We start from the raw sequence: 20,069 nt of genomic DNA, 5'->3' as shown, positions 1-20,069 counted from the left end.
GTTTTTTGGAAGAAGTGTTTTCACCAAATGGGCTTGGTGAAAAGGCAGCTGAGCTGCAGGCAGGCTCTGTGCTTGTCTGTGCTATCTGAGGAGAAGGCATCTCAGGTTTTAGGTACTAATTAGTGTCTGGTGTCTCATCCTGTCTCAGTGCCTCTGCCAGCTGTTGCTGCAGTCAGTGTGCTGTTTTCCAGAGAAAATTTGGCCTAAGACCAAGTGACAGAATGAAAGCTAAATGGATTGGGCTACCTAAGCCCTGAAGTTTCCAATTTCCCACCCTGTGTGTGAGGGGGCTGAGGGCTGTGCATTGTGGTTGCCTCCTTGGTCTGATGAGGCACAGCTGCAGTCCCAGGGAAGGGGACAAGGGCAGGGTGGTGCAGGAGCTTCCCTGGCTCCTTTCTGTTTTCTGTATCCCTGGAACTTTGGGATTTGTCCCAGCTCCTGGGCTGTTTGGGACAGGTGGCTTGGCCATCTCCTATTTCTGCTCCAGCAGTAGTGAGTTACACTTCATGGGCTTAGTCTGAGGGTGCACCCTGACTCTCTGCATCTCCTGCAGAGCACTGAGGAAGGAAGTGGCCCTCTGGCACAGATTTTGGGTAGTGCTGGTGAATCCTCTGCCAGCTTGTTCTGCTCCCAGCCATTCCTGTGTATTTTGATGTGAGGCTGCAGTGCAGGATGAGCTGAGAGGGGATGCCTTTGTTAGCAGCACACTCTCCTGTTTCTGCTCTTGAAAGGCAATTTGGAGAGCCCAGACAGAGCAGCATGGAGTTGCTTCTCTTCTGTTTGTGGCAAAAGAAACCCTGATGGCAAATTTCAGAAAGGCAGTTTGCTTTCCCTTCTCAGCTCCCCCTTTTTCCAGACCCAAACACCCCTACCCATGAAGTGCTGCATTAACAGCTCCTTCACCAGGCTCCTCAAGGAGATGCAGCCCGGGGAGAAGGGCAGGGACATCCATGGAGAAGGTGGGGCTGTTAGCTGAGGCTATCTTGCAGTGCTGCTGGCACCACATGCCCAGTTCTGAGCACTACTGGGAAATGAAGCACTCAGCCTGCCTGGTGCTGCCCTGCCTGGGTCACGTAGGCTGTGCCCTGCTGAGCTATCACAGCCACAGCACAGAGCTGGGCTCTATCTGGGCTGCCACAGCCAGGCCCTGTGCCACAGCCAGGGAGTGCCTGCTCTGCAAAGCCAAGGGCAGGAATTTGCTTTAATCCAACGTGTGGCATTGTTGGGACTTTGCTTTGATGATTGGTGTTAAGGATGTTGGCTCCAGCAAAGCCCCTGCTCACACACTGCAGGGGCTAAAGCAATGCAGAATCTGGCCTGGGCTGCCGAGACTGAGTCTGGGCAGGGAAGGGAAGTCCACCAAGGAAAATAATGGACGTGTGGGGCTTTGTACCATGCACGGTGGGAGCTGAGCCCTGGGCAGCCATCTGCTGCCACTGCCAGCAGTGTTTCCCAAGATAAACTTCTAGGCTTAGCCTTTAGGTAAAAGTGAATGCCTTTAGGTCCTGCTCAGGCTGCTTTATTACTATCATCATCATCATCATCATCACCTTCATGATCTTTTGTCCATCTTCAGCATGAGCAGTATCAGACCAGACTGCAGCTCCCTGCATGAGCAAATGCTCTTCCTTGGGCTTGGTGCTGAGCAGGGGAGGCACAATGGTGGCTGGCAGAGGGAAGGGTCTGGCTGCTCCTGGCACAAGTTCAGCGTGGTCCAGCCTCTTCACACTCCCAGCAGCACAGCACTGAAATCGGAGCCACTTTGAACGGTGAGGGGAGAGCCTGCCGTGTTGTCCACAAAAACAGAGGCATGCTGCCCAGCCTGGGGGGAGAGAGGGGTTAGCAGGGCCAGGACACCTCCCCTGGGCACCAGGCATGGCCTGGCAGGGCCAGGGAGAGAGCTCTCCCTGCACACAGCAGCCAAGAGCTGGAGGAGCTGCCCCTGCCCTTCCTTATGGGAAAAGAGCAGCACAAAGCTTTAGGGCAGCCCAGCCACAGTCTGTGAGAGCTCTGCCCTGGCTGTCTCTGGGACCGGATGCCCAGCCCTAGGCTGAGGCCATGGAAGGCACCGTCCTGCCCAGCCCTGTCCCACTCACCTGCAGGTAAAGGGTGCCTGTGACAGAGATGGTGAAAAGCTCCCCGCTGCTCTCCAGCTGGGATACGCTCTCCAGATGGCTGCAGAAGAGCGAGGGCAGTGATGGGAGGAGCAGCCCCTCCTTTCCCAGCGATGCTGGGCTCCTCCCTGGCCCTGTCCCTGCCCTGTGGTACCTGTTGTGCTGGCAGCAGGACTGCACACAGATCAGCACCCGCAGGCGGCTCCCGCGGCATCCCTGCCTCTTCCTCCGCGGCTCCCTGCGCGCTGGGACAGAGCGGGGAGTGAGGCCAGCCCAGCGTGCCCCGGCAGCACCGCGGCGCTGTCGGAGGGCTCACCGATGTGCAGCGTGCTGCTGAAGGTGTAGAATCCCGCAAGGGGGGCTGTGTACTGCCCGCTGGTCAGGTTCAGCCCCGGGCCACGCTGGAACATCTCCTCCCTCTCAGGCTGGCGTGGGGAATGGCTGAGTTAGAGGAGGAGTCCCTGTGCCAGGGGGGTGCCCCTGCAGACAGGGAAAGGGGCAGGATGGGCACTCACAATGTAGAACTGCCCCAGCTCCAGCCACGTCTTCTGCTCCACAGCGAGGTCTGCACGCGTTTGGCAATGGAAGGCTGCTTCCACACGACGCTGGGCGCTGCCTCCGCTGCTTTCCTCCTCCTTAGACCCTTCCCCAGCTGTCCTGCACATCTTTGCCGTGCCTGACCCCGAACCCCACCGGAGTGTGACATTAGGAAGGGAACCTTCACTTTTCCTGGCTCTGCTGCCCAGCCCAGCTTCGCCTTGTCCAGCTGTCCCCACAGCTCCCGCCCTGTGTCCCCAGCCGGTACCTCTGAGCAGGAGCTGCAGCTCCCTCAGCAGCTCCTCGGGCACGGCCGGGCCAGCCCCGGCTCCCGCCGTTGATTTCCCCGGGGTGCCGGGGCCCGCTGGGGCCGTGAGAGCCCCGGAGCCGCCGCGGCCGCGCTCGCCGCTGTTCCTCCCGGGGCTCCCAGCCAGCAGCATCCAGGCCTGCCGGGGATCCACACGGGCCGCGCCGAGCTCCCCATGCTCCGGGGCCAGCGGCCGCTCCCGGGCTGCCCGCGGCGCTTCGGTGCCGGTGCCGGCGGCGCAGAGCAGCGCCAGGCACAGCTCCGGCAGCCGCATCCCGCCGCCGCTACCGAGGGCGGCCCGGCCCCGCCTCGGGCCCGCCTCAGCCCTCGGGCCCGCCCCGCCGGGAAATGCTCCCGTGGGCCCAGGGAGGTCCCGCCCGGGCCCGGGGCTCCTCAGCGCCTCGGAACCACCGAACAAGCGCAGGGGGAACAGCTGAGCCGTCCTGCGGGGCTGGCTGCGGGCCCAGCCGGCGGAGAAACCTCAGCCTGTGCTGGCCCATCCCTCTGGCACCGCTACCGCCGGAGATGGGCTGGGGCAGGAGTGACCGCAGCAGCGGGGCTCAGCCAGGCGCCGGCTGCTTCACCATGGCCATGGATCACTTCCCTGGGTGCGTGCTGTGCATCCCAGCATAGAAACCAGGATTTATGCACAAGCAGCAATGTCAGGCTTTGATGGGATCAACCACACCTGAAATACCCTAAAATCTTTGGGGTTTGGGGGGCAGAAATGCAGTTCTAAAAAACCCACAAACTCACAAAAGAAGAGAGCTTTAACCAAAGCATGTTTATAAGGAAAAGCCTTTTCCCTGCAGTGTTGGGGGAGAACATGCTCCTGGTGCCCCAGGCAGCCTGGCACAGGGCTTTCCACCTCCCACTCACCAGCCTGAACAGGCAGCAGAAAAAAGGGGAGCATGTCTGCATAGGGTGACAGGCATCACTGAGGCTCTCCTACCACCCATGGTCACCCTGGAAAGGCTCTGTCCATTTGGAGGTGTCCATGAAGATGGAGGAGGAGCTGTGGAAGAGCCAGAGGCAGGGCAGGGAGCCCTCGCGTGTCCAGAGGTCCTTGGAGCAGTCGTACACCTCCATTTCCACCCGGTAGTCCCCGTCCATGCCCTTCCAGTGGCCACCGGTGACAAAGAGCCGGTCACCCAGGGCCACCATCCCCCCGTTCTCATGCAGGGTGTGTAGGAGCTGCACCTGTGTGAGGGACAGGGTGAGATGTGCAGAGACTCCTTGGTGACTTCCTACTCCCACCACAGAGGACAGTGATGCCCCAGACGTGTCTCCCTACCCCATCTTTCCTTTCTGTGGGGTTTGGGGGCCTCTGGTGTGTGATGGGGAGCAGGGGAGGAAGGAATGGGGCACCCTCAGCTCTGCAGGTGTTAATAGAACCAAGGGATGAGTGGGTAGGAGGGAGAGGGAGGTGCTGGCACTGAGGGGAAGCATCTGGGAACACCATCCCCATATCCCTGGGAGGCTGATCGTGCCTGGTCCCACATCCCACCTTCTGCCAGATGTTGGCCTCTGGGTTGTACACATGGACTTTCTTGGTGTTATCCCCGATGAGGTAGATGAGCCCGCGCAGGGTGGCACAGCGTGGGGCTGAGAGGTACTTGGGGATGAAGGGAGATGTGATCACACTCCACAGATCTGCAAGGAGCAGTCATTAGCAGTGCACCCCACCCTTGGCTCTCCATGCAGCTGCCATTGCTGAAAAAAGCTTTGCTATTTCAGGGGGAATTTGAAAGGGAGGGGGCAGACCAGCCAGGCAGACAGGCACCACAGGCCCCATCCCAGTCAAGGGTCTTGCATAACAAATAGTGTGGGGTGGGGACATGGTTTGTAGTGGTGCTGTGGGATGAAAAAGAGTCTGCTTGAGGAGGTGGCATTGTCACAGGGTGATAGTTTCTCCCTAAGGCAGGCAGCCTGCCCCATCCCAATGCCCCAGAGATTCCACTCCACCAAAGCTCAGCTCTGGGCTGTGTCAGACACCTGTGACTCAGGTCCGTGCTGCAACAGCCCCACCACAGCCATCACCACACCCTGCCAGCACCTGCTCACATCCCACAGCACCGTGCATGGCACTCCAGGGGTGTCACCTGCCTGGGGGTCCCAGGGACAGCACTGGGGGGTGGCAGCAGGCTCAGCTCTCACCTTGAACGGGGTTGTAGCACTGCAGAGTGAGCGCGTTGTACTTGACGGCGCAGGAGCCCACCAGGTAGAGCTTGCCCAGGCAGCTGGCAGCTGCAAAATTGCTCACGTACTTGAGGGCTGGGCTGATGGCACACCAGCTCTTGTTGTACGGGTCATAGCGCTCCACCTCCACCACGTCCACTGTTGTCCCTGCAGGGTGACAGGACACTGCAGCCACCCTGGGGCACCCACCCCAGCAGCACCCCGGGGTCTCTGCAGCCTCACCCCCGATCACGTAGATCTCGCCGTTGAGGACGGCGCTGGTGTGGTTTGTCCTGGCCCTCAGCATGGAAGCGATGGGCCGCCAGACCCCGTCCCTGGGGCAGAAACACCAGGCCTGTGTCGTTGACCACGTGTCATTCTGGGACCCCCGGGAGCCACCTAGAGAGAGACAGGTCAGGTGGGCCACCCTCTCCAAGGGCAGCTGTCCCTGGGTATTCCTTGCTCGAGAGGAAGGAGAGGATTTTGCTCAGAGAGGAGCCTCTGGCCCCACACCAGTGCCTCATGCTCATATCACTGTCCCCTGTCCCCCAGCCTGTCCCAGCAGCCCTGGCACTGACCTGTGACGTACACATCGTTGTTCAGAGCCACCAGGGAAAAGCCCCACTTGTTGTAATCAGGGAAGTCAGGCAGAGCCATCCATCGCCCTGAAAAAAAAAAAAAAAACACACACAATGACCCCACAGCCAGCAATGGCACTTTTTAAGCCACCCCTGTTTCAAGCCCATCCCATCCCAACCAGTGTCTCTCTCTGAACTGACACTAGTTTGGCAAGAGGTGGCTTGGGGGTAGACAGATAATTAACAAGGAGGGAGCTGGAGGAAGTGGGGGGCACTTACTGCTCTTGGGGTTGTAGAAGGCAAAATTCCTGGTGGCAGTCGGCATTTCCAGCCCCCTCTCCTCATCCTCGCCATCCTCCAGCACACGGCCACCAACCACCACCAGCACCTCCTCCAGCTTCTGTGGTGGGGCTGGGGGGTTCTTCAGGGCACCAGTGCCACTCTGTCCCTGATGAAGAGGCCAGGATGGGACCATGAGGCTCCTCCTTCCTGGCTCAGGGAGTGGCATTTAGGGAAAGGGGTACCCACCATGGTGCGGGAGCGGGCGACGAGCGCCTTGCTGGCATCTGAGTCACGAACGAGAGGCTCAGTGGCCAGGAGGTTCTGCAGGTACTGGTCAGGCAGCAACACAAGGTGGGTCAGCTCCAGCAGCTCCGGCAGGAACTGGGCTCGGGATCCTGGCTCGTGGCGTACCCAGCGCAGCACAGCCTCCACCAGGCTCCGCTCCTCCTGCACCTGCAGCTGGTCATTGGACAGGTAGACAGCCAGCCTCTCCTTGGAGAGCTGGAGGAACTCCTCCTGAAGAGAGACGGCTTCAAAGTTCTCCTGCAAGAAAGACCAGGCCTTGGAGGAGACCTCAGGGCAGCCGTGGCTCTCACCAAACTCACAGATACCTAGGCAGTTGGTGGCATCCATCTGCTGCCGGAGGTAGCGGCTGCAGACCTTCTGGATGGCAGGGAAGTGGAGCTGGCTGGAGGTCCTCATCAGCCCCTCCACGTTGCCCTGGTTGATGGTGACCTTTCCCGTGTAGGCAAAATCGAGCAGCATCTCCAGCGCACTGGGGTCCACTTCCTTGAGCTCCACCCGCGCTGCGATGCTCTCGGCAAAGTCACCGGAGAACATGGCATAGAAGTAGTGGCTGCAGAGGGCCAGGATGCCTCGGTGGCAGGGAAACTCCCGCCCGCCCGCCACCAGCGTCACGTCGGCCAGTTTGGGGTTGGTGCGGAACTGCTGCAGCCCCTCCAGCACGCCCTGGGCGTGCGAAGGCAGGCAGAAGTCAAAGTCGTCCATGTTCCTCACCATGGTGCCGGCGATGGCCGCGGGGAATGGCAGGCGGGCGCTGCCCGAGCAGCGGGAGGCGAGGGGGTCCCTGCCAGGAAAAGGCGACGGCGTCTCCCTCTCGCCCTGTCGCGACATCCTCCCGCCTTCCCAGCGCCCGCGTCAGGGACAGCAGCGGCTGCACAAGCGCTTCCCACACCCCCCTCCCACGGGGGCCGCGTTTTCTCCTCACCGCGCCGCGGCTGCCCCGCCGGACCCCGGCCTTTCGGGGACGGTTCTCGGGGCGATTTGAGCCCTCTCGGCGCGGTCGCTCCCGCTCTCAGCTGCGCTCCCCAGCCCGGCCGGCCCGCGGGAGGGAAGGGACCGCGCTCCCGGCGCTGGGCAGGGACACGCCGCATGACACGGGATCAGCCGGGACGGGGGCACTCGCTATTTTTAGGCGGCACCTGGACACTGCTCCCTGCTCTTAAAGGCACCGCGCGGGCAGAGCTCTCGCCGCCGCCCATCCTCGCTCGTTGCCTTTAGGAAAGCCTCCCCCTCGCGGAGGGGTCGGCTGGGCAGCGAGCCTGGAGGGACGAGCTCCCACAGCATCCTCCCTGCACCCCCTCGGCAGCAGGGGTCCCCGCGATGCCCCTCCTGGCTCCCCCGGCTCGCCCTGCCGGGGCCGCTATAAATAGAGGCCTTTATCTCACCCCGGGGCAGCCGAAAACACGCGGCTGAAACACCCGCCCGGGGAGAGGGGAAGCGGGGCTGCTGCGGCGGCCCGCCCAGCTCAGCAGCTTTCTCCACCGCCCCCAAAGCCTCGCTCAGCTGGGACACAACCGAGAAGGTTTTTATTGCAGCCCGCGGCCTCCGGAGCCCCTCGGCATCACTCCTCCAGGCTGAAGATCTCGGCCTCCTTCTCCTTCCAAAAGGCGAAGCTGCGATCGATGTAGCGACAAATCTCGTCCCCCTCGTCGCCGGGCAGCCCCGGCAGCTGGCCCGGGCCGTGCGGAGTCCCGAAGTACCGAGCCTTGATGTCGTCGAAGCCGTCGCGCCAGCCGCGCCGCCCGGCCGCGATCTCGTCGATGACGGCGCGGTGGAAGGCGCGCACCGCCCGCCAGCCGTGCCGGCCCAGCTGCTCGAACACCTCGAAACAGAGCAGGTGGCGGCCTCGGCGCTCCTCGGGGGACAGGTCCTGCTCCAAGATGCGGAAATAGCCCAGCATGAACAGCTCCAGCGACAGGCTCTCGTACTCGGCCGGGCCGCCGCCCGCCGCCGACACGAACTGCTCCGGGGAGAGCAGGGTGCGGGCGGGGGGCGGCGGCGGGGGCCGGCGGGAGGCGGCGTCCCTCCAGCCGTTCAGCAGCTTCTGGATGGCCGCTCGCTGCCGGGCCAGGCGGGCCGCAGCCCCGGCCCCGCTCCCCGCTGTCTCCCGAGGGTCCCCGGCGGGCCGTAAGGGCGCGTACGCGGAGCGTCTCCAGTGGCTCAGGAAGAGCATCACGATCCGTTCCTTCCTCAAGCTGCCCCACTCCGGCCCCTGCCGCTTCCCCTGCCGCGGGGAGCCGCCGTCGGAAAACGCCTCCTCGCAGCTGATGCCCGAGTCGCTGGCGGCCTCCGCCTCGCGGGGCCCGGCCGGAGCGCTGCCCGCGGCCCCCCAGGCGGGCTCGAAGGCGCCGCGCAGGCTGCGGACGCAGACCCCGCACTGCCGGATCTCCCGCTGTGCCAGGCTGCCCCCCGGCTCCCGGGGATGCCCGGCGGCCGCGGGGAGAGCGCAGGGAGCGGCGGGCATGGCCGCGGCGGCGCGGGGAGCCGGCAGCCCCTCCATGTTGCCCAGCAGCGCGGCCAGGCTGTTGACGGCGACGGCCAGGCGGCCGCACCAGACGGGCAGGGGCTGGCCCGGAGCGGGCGGGGGGCTGCGGACGGAGATGTTGAGCAGCGGGGCGGGCAGGAGGGCGCGCAGCTCCCGCACCAGGCGCCGCAGCTCGCTCTGGTACACCTCGCCGCGCCGCCGCAGCCGCAGGCTCTCCACTGCCCTCTCCAGCTGATACAGGTCTGTCTCGGTCAGCAGCTCCCCGAACGGGCCCAGCACGCCTTGGTGGGAGGGCGAGAAGCTCCAGGAGCCTGCATCCTGCGGAGAGAGGCGGTCAGCGGTCCGACAGCCCGCTCCCCCGGTGCTCCCCGTGCCCCTCGTACCTGCCCTCCCGCCGGCTCCTCGTCCGCCAGCCGGGCCCGCAGCCGCCGCACCATCACCTGCCGCTTCCACTCGGGGATGAGCCGGCCCCGCTCATCGTGCGTGGGCACCAGCGATTCCGCGTCCACCTCCGCGGGGTCCGGCCTGGGGGGCCCCGCCGGCCCGGGCGCCCCGTCCTGTGCGGGCAGAGTCACGGGGGGCTCGAAGGGGCTCGGCGGCCGAGGGGACGAGCCGGGGGCCGCGGGCCGAGCCAGCGACCTACCGAGTGTGCGAGGAAGGGCGCCGGGATCCTGGCCCGCTGCGAGGGCTTGCGGAGCTTCAGCTCGGCCGGCACCGACCTGCCGGGCTCCATCCCTGCCGGGCCCGGCGGCTGCGGGGGCAGAGGCGCGGGCCTCCTCCTGGGGGACGGCAGCAAGGGCAGGTGGGCCCCAACACCTCCAGGGCACCCCCAGCTGAGGGGTGACCCGACACATCACCCCGGACCTCAGGGAGAACCCTCCTCGGGGGACAGCCAGGGGTGGATCTGATTCCTTCAGAGGACAGGACGGAGCTGAGGAATCCCTGCTGCCCCTATCCCCCTGCAGCCAAGTACCGAGCCCGGGGCCGCCTCATGGCTGCCATCCCTCCTCCGGGCATCTCCATGACCCCAGCCCGTCCTCCCGCTTCCTGGGGTGGCAGGCTGGCATTCCTCGGGGATGGGGGTGCCCATTCCCCCAGCCCCAGTGCGCTCTTACCTGCCGCAGGGGGCTGAGCTGGCTGCTCAAGGGAGCCGGGTCCTGTCGTGCCCTGCTCAGGGAGCACCCAGAGGTGGTGAGGCTGCACCCCCAAAGTCCCTGTGTGGGGAGCAATGAGCGATATGGGGCAGGAGGGAGGATGGAGTGGTCGGGCAGCCCTGCAGCGCTGGGGCAGGGCACAGAGGCATTGAGCATTGTATTAATATTTGATGGGGCATCGAATGGCAGCACCAGGGCTCAGTGGGTGGAACTGGCGCCGTTCCTGGAGATAGTGGCTTGGTGATTTGGCTCCAAGCCTTGTCCTCCTCTCGGGGCCAATGGAGAATGGCCGAGGCCAGGTGCTGGGGACAAAGGAAACATCTTGCACAGGGCACTGAGGGCAGGTTCTGGCAGCGGGGGATGCTCAGCAGAGGGATCTGCTGTCTGGGCATCGGTTACTGGCATTCAACCACATTTGTGTTCTTTCCCTCCACCACCATCCATTATATATGGCTAGGATGGACTCGTGGGCTCACTTACATGTGAGAAATTCAATCGAGGGGCTGGAATAAAATTAACAAGCAGCAGATCTAAGCCTATAAACACCGATTAGCTGGCGAGGATTAGCCTCCCAAGCTTCCCTGGCTCCAGGCTGACACCCAGCTCTCATGGGGAGGATAAGCTTATGCTGCCCAGCAATAGAGGATGAGTGCAGGTTATACTTTGCTGTAGGAGGGGGGAATGTGCTGAAAGCCCTTTGGCAGAGGATTGTGCCTGGGCTGTCTCCCCCAGCCTGGAGAGCATCTCCCAGGATTTCAGCTTTCCACAGTGCAAGGGTGTGCATGAGCATGACAGGAGAGGAGGTTCTGCCCTAAACCTCCATCTCTGCCTCTTTTCCCACCCTGTTCTTCAGGAAAGCAGGCACTGGCCCCTTTGGGATCTGCTCAGAGTGTCTTGGGGGACTCCCCTTTCCCTTTCCCTTTCCCTTTCCCTTTCCCTTTCCCTTTCCCTTTCCCTTTCCCTTTCCCTTTCCCTTCTTTCCCTTTCCCTGCTGCATACCCAGAAGGATGAGCAAAGCAGCACAGAACCAACCAAGGACAGTCTCTCTCCAGTTCCAACATCCACATTATTCCTCTCCACCAGTTCTTCAGCCTTATCCCACCCTCTGCCCAAGTTCCCACAACCACATCCCTCCCTCTCCCACAGCCCCCACTCCCCCAGTCCTGCACTAATGAGCAAAGGAGCAGAAGAAACCAGGCGAGGCCCTTCTCAGCATGCTGGTTTTCATTTCAGAGGGGCCATGGAGGATCCACATCAAAAGGGATCAAGGGGAGGAGGTGCACGTGGTCCCGAGGCCAGGCCTGCCCTGGCTGTTTCTGCCCAGCTCCTCCGGCACTCTCTGGGAATGCTGCTGGAGCCCGGGGGGGCTCGGGGCCCTGTCCCCATGGGAGAATGTGCAGTGCTGGCCACCTGCAGGAGCTGCCTACTCCTGCTGCTGCTCGTTCTGCTGCTGCTGCTGGTTCTGGCTCGGCTGGTGCTGCTGCTGCTGCTGCTGCTGCCGCTGCTGCCGCTGGCGCCAGCGCACCACGAAGGGATGGAGGCGGCGGCGGGGCCGGCGCGGGGCCAGCCCGGCCCGGCTCTCCTGGCCCTGCAGCACGCGGATGCCCCCGATGGGCCCTTGGCAGGTCGGGCAGGTGGCGGCGGCGTCGGGCCCGGCCTGGGGCTGGATGCAGGCGTGGCAGAACACGTGTCCGCAGGGCTCCACGGCAGCAGCGGGGCTCTGCAGGAAATCCACGCAGATGCGGCACACCCGCACGGCCCGGGGCGCTGGGGGCTCCTCCCTGACCTCTGCCATTGCTGCTCCCGGGCTCGATTGCTCTCGGCCGCTGGCAGGACTCGAAGGACAAGTTGGCTTCCACTTGGGGCACTCGGAGGCTCCTCAGTCACTGGCAGCACTCAGAGGCTCCTCAGTCCCTGCTGTCATTCAGAGGTTCCTCGGTCTCTGGCAGCACTCAGAAGCTCCTCGGCTGCTGTGGGTCACAGCCTGAGCGCTCTGGCACTGCCCAGCACTGGGGGTTACAGTTTGTTTATGGTTACCCACTGCAGGTGAGTGATCCTGGCTCTGGTGACATCACAGGGTTCTGAGGGGCACAGCCAGGAGCTCCCCCATCCACAGAGACAGATCCTGTGGCACAAAGCCCACCTGGCAGTGGGCTGCACACCTCAGTGTTTGCCCAGATCCCTTCCAGGTGGTTCCTGCTGGTTTCCATGCCATGTGCTGGGGCCTGGGGTTGCACCTCCCCATGAGGAGGACTCTGCTCAGCCCCTGGTTGAACTTCAGGAGGTTCCATCAGCCCATTTCTCCAGCTTGTTGAGGTCCCTGAGGCTGCAGCATCATCTTCTGGTGTCTCAGCCATTCTATAGAGAACTGGGACTAATTTTCTCTGTTTGGTTTCTAAACTTTATATGTCATATCTTTGATATCTCAGAAGCAGTGGAAATCAAGGGAATGAGGGATTGAGGACCTCCCGTTTCTATACTTTGCAAAACTTTGTGCTTCATGTCTAACTGATCCTGTGGGGCAGCCAGTGTGAGACTGAGGAAATCTGGGAGCCTCCCCAAGGACTGTGTCCTTGCAGAAGCACTGCTGCTGAAATCACTGAAAGAGCCATGCTTAGTTGAGAGCATAAAGTAAGAGGGACTGGGAAAAGCTTTCTCTTTCTGTTACTAAGGGTGCTCAGAGAGCAGATTTCTCTCTCAGCTGGAGAGCCCACGGAGCAGTAAAGGAGGCCAGGAGGAATCAGTCAGTGAACACCCCAGGAAGAGAAGGCATGACCCCACACACTGGGGCAGGGCACTGGCTGCAGACCCAGCCCTGCTGCGTGGGCCCCATTCTTTGCCAAAGGCTGGATGTGAAGCAGGAGCTCAAAATCCCATGAAAATCAGGGAGCACAAGAGCATTGCTGCTACATTTCTGCTACAGTGCCAGCCGAAAAGCAGCTCAAATGGGGCTGTTGGGTGCTTAATGCTGCCACCTCCCTGTTTCTCCCTGGAGAAGGACTTAGATGGCAGGATTAATAGGACACAACAATAATTCTGCCATTGAAAATGTGAGTATAAAACCTTTGAAGGGTAGAAAATCTGTCAGAGCTGTAAATCCTGATCCTGAGTTCTAAGGAAATATAAACTATATAACTATTATTAGTTATATAGACTCTATAACTTAGACCAAAATTACAAAGTGCTTATATAACTTAAGTTATATCAATATATAACTTATAATATATATAGCTATATAACCTGGTATCAATATAACCTAAATAATGACTTTTTATATATCTAAATAACCTGATACCTACATAACCTGAATCATAGCTTTTTATATCTATATAACCTGAATCATAACTTTTATACCTAGTAAACTGATATAAATCAATTTTTATACAATGTAATGGCTGGTATGTGGTTAACTAGTTGCTTAATGCTGAATAGAAAATAAAAAAAAAAAGAAAAAACCCTCAACAGGTGCATAGCTTTAGAAATAGATAAGTATAGTCTAATAAAAAATAGTAATTATATATATAATACTAATGAAGAGTAGTACTATTACTAAAAATTAATAAATAAACAAACACCTGCTCTGTAGACATTGGTCTGTGGGGATTTATTTCCAGCCTATGTTTTGGGCATCACATGCAGCCACTCTTCTAAGAACCTTAAAGCTTGTTTTGGTAATCTATTTCTTTTTTGAAGGATTCAGTAAAAATCACTTATGTCAATAAATCTGTTAAAAGAGAGTGAAAATTGGTGCCAAGCTTTAAAGAAAGAAAGGAGAAAAGAACAGCCCATGGTAAGCACCAGTCCCATGTAATTAGTACTGGAGACTGCTGAGGCCATAGACACACAAAAACAGGTCATGACACACTCTGTGCTTGCCTTAAATCTAGCCAAGAATAAAATAACTTGTATTTTTTTCCTGCTGCCCAGCCCGGCTGTTTTCTGCCGCTGCTTTGGTTTTTTCAGTGCCCTTTCACCCCACACCTCATGTCTGCCCAGACCCCCGAGGCTCCTGCCAGTTTTTGCTACACTTTGTTTGTCCCCTGGGTGTGCCCACCTCTTGGGACTTTTGCTGGTCAGAGTGACCCCAAGATGTGTTAGAAAGTCTCCTTCTCCAGCCTGGCAGTTGAAGAAGGAGTCAGAACTCTTCTATTCTCAGTCTCAAGGTTGTTTATTGTCTCTATAAAATTCTTTCTCCAACCCGCCAAGGTGTGTCTGGGAGGTCAGGTTGAGGGACACAGCCCTGGCCAGCAGCACATCCATCCTCAGAGCCCTCAGGGACTGGCTCTGCCAGACACGGTGGAAGCTTCCAGCAGCTTCTCACAGAAGCCACCTCTGTGGCCCCCCTGGCTACCAAAATCCAGGCTGTGCAAAACCAACACACTGCTGAACTGCAGAAGTAGATTCACAGCACAGGCAGCCACAAGTCCCACGGGGAAGGAGTTCAGTTTGCTTTCTGTCACAACTGAACTTCAGACTCTCAGGCTTCCAGGTGAGAACAGCTTTCAGCTGTACCTTCAGCAGCAGTCCTGGCTCACTTTCCAGAGCTCAGCATCCTGTACTTGACTGACACAAATCTTACACGTATTCTGCCCTGATGCCTGTGAAGATTCACCTCCTCAGAGAGACCAGGGTGTCACCAAAGCCATGAAAGTACAGGGACAAGTCTGGCAATTGCTGCTGCTGCCACTATAAGTGCATGGCCAGAGCCTCTTCCCACTAGGGAAGATCCTGTTTGCAGCTGTATAGAAGCAGCTCATTTGCTGGTCAGACTTTCAGAGAAGTGTCCTCAGGCTTCTCCCTTCCTGTTCCATCTACCCAGTGGATGTGAAAAAAGGTGACAGAAATCTGCCACCAAATGCAGCAAAATGACTTCTGGACGGCAGGACAAGGAGATCTCTGCTCAGAGACCATTAGTTGTGGGCAAAAAGCACTCGGTGTGGGCTACAAAAGAGACACAAGTGTGTGTCTGGGGTCACTGGGGTAAGGAGGCTGGCATCAGTGTGAAATGCACTTGTGAAGGTCATGGGGTGTCCAAATAAAGAGAAAATACAACAGTATGTGTCCACAGTGGTGAGAGGAAAAGAAAACAAGCAACAACTCCAAAGTGCTCTCTGATGAAATGTGTCATGTTCTAGAGGACAACGAAGCTTTGCAGAGGAAGGAACAGAATATTTTACCTGCTCAAGCATCCTCCTGAGGTCAGAGTTGAATGTATTACTTTGTATTCTCTTCTTCCGGGGTTGCAGCTACACACTGCAGATATTCCAGGCTCTTCTCTGAGAGTCAGGACAGCTGTTCCCGTCCTGTAATGGCCTGCTGGGCATCCAGAGAGGAAATTATGTGAGCTGGTGCCACGTGAACATTAGAAACAACAGGTCAGGGAGAGTGACTGGGCCAGGAGTGGTCAGTGCTAAGCCACTACTTCTCCTCCGAGAGACACCAAGGGGGGCAGTGCCAGGAAAGAAGAGGCACTGGAGATGGCGTGGCGGGGTGTAACGGGACAAGAGGCACCGAGCAGGGGACACGGGAACAAGAGGCACCGTGGGACGGGCGAGGCTGGATGAGACACTGAGGCTCAAGGCGGAGGAGCGAGGCGGCACCGGGAGGGGCTGTCGGTAAGAAGGGGGTTAAACAGGGAGGTCCCGAGCCCAGCGGAGCACCGGTACCTGCGAGGCCGCGCCCGCGGGCCGGGCCGGGGCTGGTGAGGGCTTTGTTGTAGTAACGGCCGCGATGGCGGCGCGGCCGGCCCTGCCCGACTCGGTGCTGGTGCAGGTGCTGGCGCTGCTGCCGCTGCGGGACCGGCTGCGAGCGGCCAGGTAGGGTCTGGCCGGGCGGGAGCGGCCGGCTGCCGCCTCCCCGCCGCGGCGCTGACGGCCATCGCCTCCCGCAGGGTGTGCCGGCGGTGGCAGCAGCTGGCGCAGGACCGAGCGGTCTGGACACATGTGGATCTGAGCCCTCACCGGGTACGGGCCGCCCGTCCGCACCGGGACCGGGGCGGGGAGAGAGCCGCGGTGGGCGGGAGGGATGGGGGAGGCGACATCACCCCACTGTGCACTGACACTGACTGCGGGGTGAGATCACCCCGCTGCGGGCAGGACCTGGGGGGACGGGGGTGCCCTTCCCCAGCCGTGCCTGGAGCCGGGCCCTCTCTCCCGCAGATCAGCCGCCGCACGCTGTGGCACCTGGTGCGGCACCGCCTCCCCGACAGCCTGAGCACGCTGCGGATGCGGGGCGCGCCTCGCTCCGGCGGCAAGCAGCGGCTCCTCTCGCCGGCACTGCTGGCTGCCCTTCGGAAGCGCTGCCCCCAGCTCCATCGGCTGTGCCTGACCGAGACCGACCTCCGCCATGTCCCGTACGAGAGCATGCCCGCCTCTGTCACCACGCTGGAGCTGAGCCTCTGCGACATCCCCGACGCCTGGTTCTGCGTGTCCCCTTCGGTGCCGCCGCCACAGGTACAACACCTCGCTATCCACAGCATTCCCACCTTTTCTGACCATCATCTTCTTGACATTTCCTCACAGAACCACTTGAAGACGCTGAGCCTTTGCGGCACCTACGGCGTCACTGATATGGGGATCCAAGCGGCAGCTCCGCACCTGGAGGAGCTGGAACGCCTGACCCTGCGGCACTGCATCATTGGCGATGCTGCCATGGTGTTCATCGGGCGGCACATGAAGCAGCTCCGCTACCTGGAAATCAGCAACGCCTACTTCCTGACAAACAGGGGGCTGGTGGCTATCGTGACACTGGAGCACCTGGAGACACTGTGCCTTGACCTCTATGATTTGGTCTCCCTTGGTACTGTTATCGCTTTGCTGCAAGTGCTGCCTCGCCTGAACCACCTCAAATTAGGTGGAACTTGCTTTGAAGATGAACTCCTCGGTAAAATCCAGGAGAATTTTCCACATTGCACCATATCTCACACTCTGTGACCACCTGAAGTTCCTTAGTACACCTGAAGAGCACTCCCTTTTTTTTTTTTTTTTGGAAAAGCCTATTTTCCTGTAGCTTTGGGACAGAATTCCCATTGGCCGTAAAATACGACATTTTTTCACATAAATATGTTGAAGAGCTTGTAATGTAAACAAGTTTTTAAACAAGCTTTTGGTAGGATTCCTCCCTCTGTGTTTTCCATGGATCAGAGGAATAGGAAGGCTGGGAAGCACACTCAGCCTTTGGGAAGCCCACTGACCAAAACCTGACTGGTGATGACAAGTTTAAGCTCTGTCTGCTCCTCTTTCTCCACTGCCGAGGATTAGGCAGCAGCTTAAGGAGTGCAGAATTCAAGAAGTGAAGTGAAACACCCTTCTGTCACGGAAAAAACACACCTGGCAGCCAAACCCTCACAAAATTCCTTCTCCTTTCCTTCAAATTCAGATTTTCAACTCACTTGTCAGACTGGCCATGAAGATTCCTGAACACCTGGTCCCAAGGGCCAGACATCCCCTTTGCCCCCAGGCTTACCTCTGGGTTTTCCTGGTAACATCCACATTTTCTCATCACCTTTTATTGTCTGTGTTCACATCCTCTTCCTCCTCCATCCCCCAATATCCTAACACCAGATAACCACCTCAATTTTATGTTGTTATTCTAAATTTTTTGTCAATGTTTTTAGGCAAATATTGTATTTATTTTAAAAAATTTGCAAGCTTTTAGCCTTCATTTGAATCCTTGTTTTTAGGACTTGTTTTTTTTTTTTTTTTTTAACCTGCTTCAGCATCTCTCCTGCCCCTTAGGACAGCTTTCCTTGTGACAAGAGCATCCCACAGGAAACAGAGCAGGACAACTAATGAATGCCTCAGTCGAGCCTTTTCTGCCCTGTTTTCATCCCAAACACCCCCTGCCCTCCATTCAGCTGCAGCACATGCAATAAACCTTTAGGTCCAGGATGGCAGTGACCCTCCCTGTGGTGAAATCCTCATTGCTGTCAGGTGGCCTTTGTGCCCTTACCTCTTTTTTGTTCCTAGACCCAGTCTCAGGGTAGCTTCAGGGCAAATATCCAAAGGTAAAACGTTCCAGCTCTGCTTTGGAAAGCATCCCAAGGCTGCTGACTTAGTAACTACCACTCTGTGTTTATCCCAGACATGGAGATTAACACTGGTGGAATCAGCCTTATTAAAACCTCCAGCATTCCCTGTTCCAGCTCTCTGAGGTGGGGAGGGGCAGTAGAACAGGAAAAGGGGAAATCAATAACAGCAAAAATCCATCAGTCAGTCAAGGCACAGTGAGAGGCAGCAAGAACCTCAATGTTCTCCTGATCTTTGCAGCAGGATCTTTGCAATCCCGATGGCACAACAACAGAATTTAATATCCCCACAGTCACAACATGCCAGTTTTCCATTCACTGACTGCTAAACAGGGAACATCAATTACAAATTGATATGGTGCAAAGTGGAGTGGTTTAGGTTTGGAAGCAGGGGGGGGGAGCTGTAAATATGGAATTACCACGGGCAAATTAGGGGAACAAACAACTGAAAGGTTTTTAATCAGCAGTTCTGGTTCTGCTCACCCTCCCCACATACCTGCCTGAAGCTCTTTGGAGGGCTGTTCTTGACCTTTATTTCTTCTGATTTCCAAACTCAAGGGGTTTCTACTCAGTTCATCTCCATTTCATCTTTTGCTGACTTGAGCATTTCTTCCCCCAGCCCTACTTTCTCAGTGTCCATGTACACATCATTACATCAAAGCCCAAATGTTCTTAAAAACACACAATAAATGAGTTTAGCTCAGAGACAGCTAAACCTTCACCAAAGCCAAGACAAAATTGGTTTTGGCCAGCAACAGCTTTCTCAGCTGGCACTTTTGTAAGCTACACTTTTGCCCGTGGTTTTCAAGTTTGTAGCTGGACTCCATGGGAGAGAAAAAATTTATTAGCACAGAGAAATTGGTTTTGAGTGTGGTGCAAATAGGAGTTTGTTCTTGGAAGGGGAAAGTCAGTGAAATCTTTCTGTTCTGACACAGATTATTTGAGAGCAGTGACGTTTTGAACTTGGATCTGCAATTTGGGTGGTTTAGAGCTAGAAAAGGTGAATTTCCTTCTTTTGCAAGTGCACACCGCCATCGTGTGGCGCGCTTTGTGAGCGCCGACAGCGCCCAGGTAAAAATCACACCCTCTCTGTCCCGGCACTGTTATTGTGGGAGCAGTTGGTGTAGGGGATCCTGAATCTTCGAGGCTGAAAGAATGTCATCCTTGCATATCGCTGGGAAGGAATCGTCTCACTGTTGGCTGGGCAGTTTGTAGGCTGCAAAAAAAAAAATTCCAGCACGGCCTCTTTCGCCTCTAGAACCTTTTCTGGGATATGAACTGCTGAACATTCTTAGTTTTGTAACTGGACTCTGTGAGGCTGCAAGGGGAAAGAGAAGATCAGTGCTTACTTTTTGTTTTAAGACCTACAGTAAAAGAAGCACTACTGGACATGTTAAGTTTTGAAGCTGGGTTTTGGAGAGTGAAAGTATGTGATGGTACATGGGGCTGAGCAGGAAAATTCATGACTCCTGAGTGTGGTTGCTTTTCACAGGATGTTAGTTAAATGTTGAGATAGCACCAGCCTGCTGAACCACTGCTGGTCTGCAGCATCAGGTGCAATATTGTAGTTTTCTTCTCAGCTTTCTACCACAATATTTGCTGCATCTCAGAGTCTAAAGATAAACAGAATTGTTTCAGTATGAGTCTTGAATGGGAACCTGTGCCAGCACAGACAGTGTTCACTGACCTTTCCCCTTATAACCAGAATTTGGAAGGTAATTGTGGCAGTCACTCTCCTCTTGCAGCCTTTAAACCATGGTGCTCTGCAGGTGAATTCTCAGCCTTATGTAGCATCACACAGTCTGAAATGTCAGTTTACTGTGGTGCAGAACAGTGTCTCTGCACAGAAGCACTCCAGCACATTGCACTTGTGGAGGTGCAAATCAAATGTCCAGCATGGGCTCCTGGATAGGAATTACAGCTAATTTCCACAGCAGGAAAGCTCACAGCCCCAGTGTTTCAGGTACAGATGAGAGGCAGCCCAGGGGAGCTCAAGGCCAGTGGGACCCCCATGTCCTGGCAGCTTCTGTTTGGGAGCAATTCTTGGTACTAAAAAGTGCTACTAGTAGATTACAGCATAACACAAAGTGCAGGATATCAAGGTA

General features: G+C 57.7%; 4 protein-coding genes across 6 annotated transcripts; 1 reads left to right on the top strand and 3 right to left on the bottom strand.

The window, feature by feature from the left end:
* Positions 1 to 1,704: 1,704 nt before the first annotated feature.
* On the bottom strand, positions 1,705 to 3,232 carry LOC131562731 (erythroferrone-like). The gene is made up of 6 exons (XM_058812572.1): positions 2,920 to 3,232; positions 2,630 to 2,790; positions 2,431 to 2,539; positions 2,269 to 2,359; positions 2,097 to 2,175; positions 1,705 to 1,782 (listed from the first exon to the last, which is right to left on the bottom strand). Exons 1-6 carry the CDS (start codon positions 3,230 to 3,232, stop codon positions 1,705 to 1,707), a joined length of 831 nt encoding a protein of 276 aa, XP_058668555.1.
* Positions 3,233 to 3,767: 535 nt separating this feature from the next.
* KLHL30 (kelch like family member 30) lies at positions 3,768 to 7,362 on the bottom strand. 3 transcript variants are annotated; one of them, XM_058812412.1, is made up of 9 exons: positions 7,225 to 7,319; positions 7,014 to 7,083; positions 6,243 to 6,539; positions 5,994 to 6,162; positions 5,715 to 5,801; positions 5,380 to 5,535; positions 5,116 to 5,304; positions 4,466 to 4,611; positions 3,768 to 4,158 (listed from the first exon to the last, which is right to left on the bottom strand). In XM_058812412.1, exons 2-9 carry the CDS (start codon positions 7,014 to 7,016, stop codon positions 3,907 to 3,909), a joined length of 1,299 nt encoding a protein of 432 aa, XP_058668395.1. In that variant the 5' UTR covers positions 7,017 to 7,083; positions 7,225 to 7,319; the 3' UTR covers positions 3,768 to 3,906. The 3 variants fall into 3 exon arrangements, with proteins under 3 accessions (XP_058668395.1, XP_058668394.1, XP_058668393.1); XM_058812411.1 differs by having other exon boundaries at positions 6,243 to 7,083; positions 7,225 to 7,362; XM_058812410.1 differs by having other exon boundaries at positions 6,243 to 7,285.
* Positions 7,363 to 7,860: 498 nt separating this feature from the next.
* Positions 7,861 to 11,733, bottom strand: ESPNL (espin like). The gene is made up of 4 exons (XM_058812488.1): positions 11,536 to 11,733; positions 9,900 to 9,998; positions 9,131 to 9,563; positions 7,861 to 9,092 (listed from the first exon to the last, which is right to left on the bottom strand). Exons 1-4 carry the CDS (start codon positions 11,731 to 11,733, stop codon positions 7,861 to 7,863), a joined length of 1,962 nt encoding a protein of 653 aa, XP_058668471.1.
* Positions 11,734 to 15,668: 3,935 nt separating this feature from the next.
* On the top strand, positions 15,669 to 16,870 carry FBXL12 (F-box and leucine rich repeat protein 12). Its single transcript, XM_058812486.1, has 3 exons — positions 15,669 to 15,754; positions 15,829 to 15,901; positions 16,097 to 16,870. Exons 1-3 carry the CDS (start codon positions 15,669 to 15,671, stop codon positions 16,868 to 16,870), a joined length of 933 nt encoding a protein of 310 aa, XP_058668469.1.
* Positions 16,871 to 20,069: the final 3,199 nt, after the last annotated feature.

Source organism: Ammospiza caudacuta, chromosome 11 (assembly GCF_027887145.1).
Source record: "Ammospiza caudacuta isolate bAmmCau1 chromosome 11, bAmmCau1.pri, whole genome shotgun sequence".
Classification (NCBI taxonomy): Eukaryota; Metazoa; Chordata; class Aves; order Passeriformes; family Passerellidae; genus Ammospiza; species Ammospiza caudacuta.
Note: the sequence above shows the minus strand (reverse complement) of the source record. Positions and strands in the feature narration are given on the sequence as shown.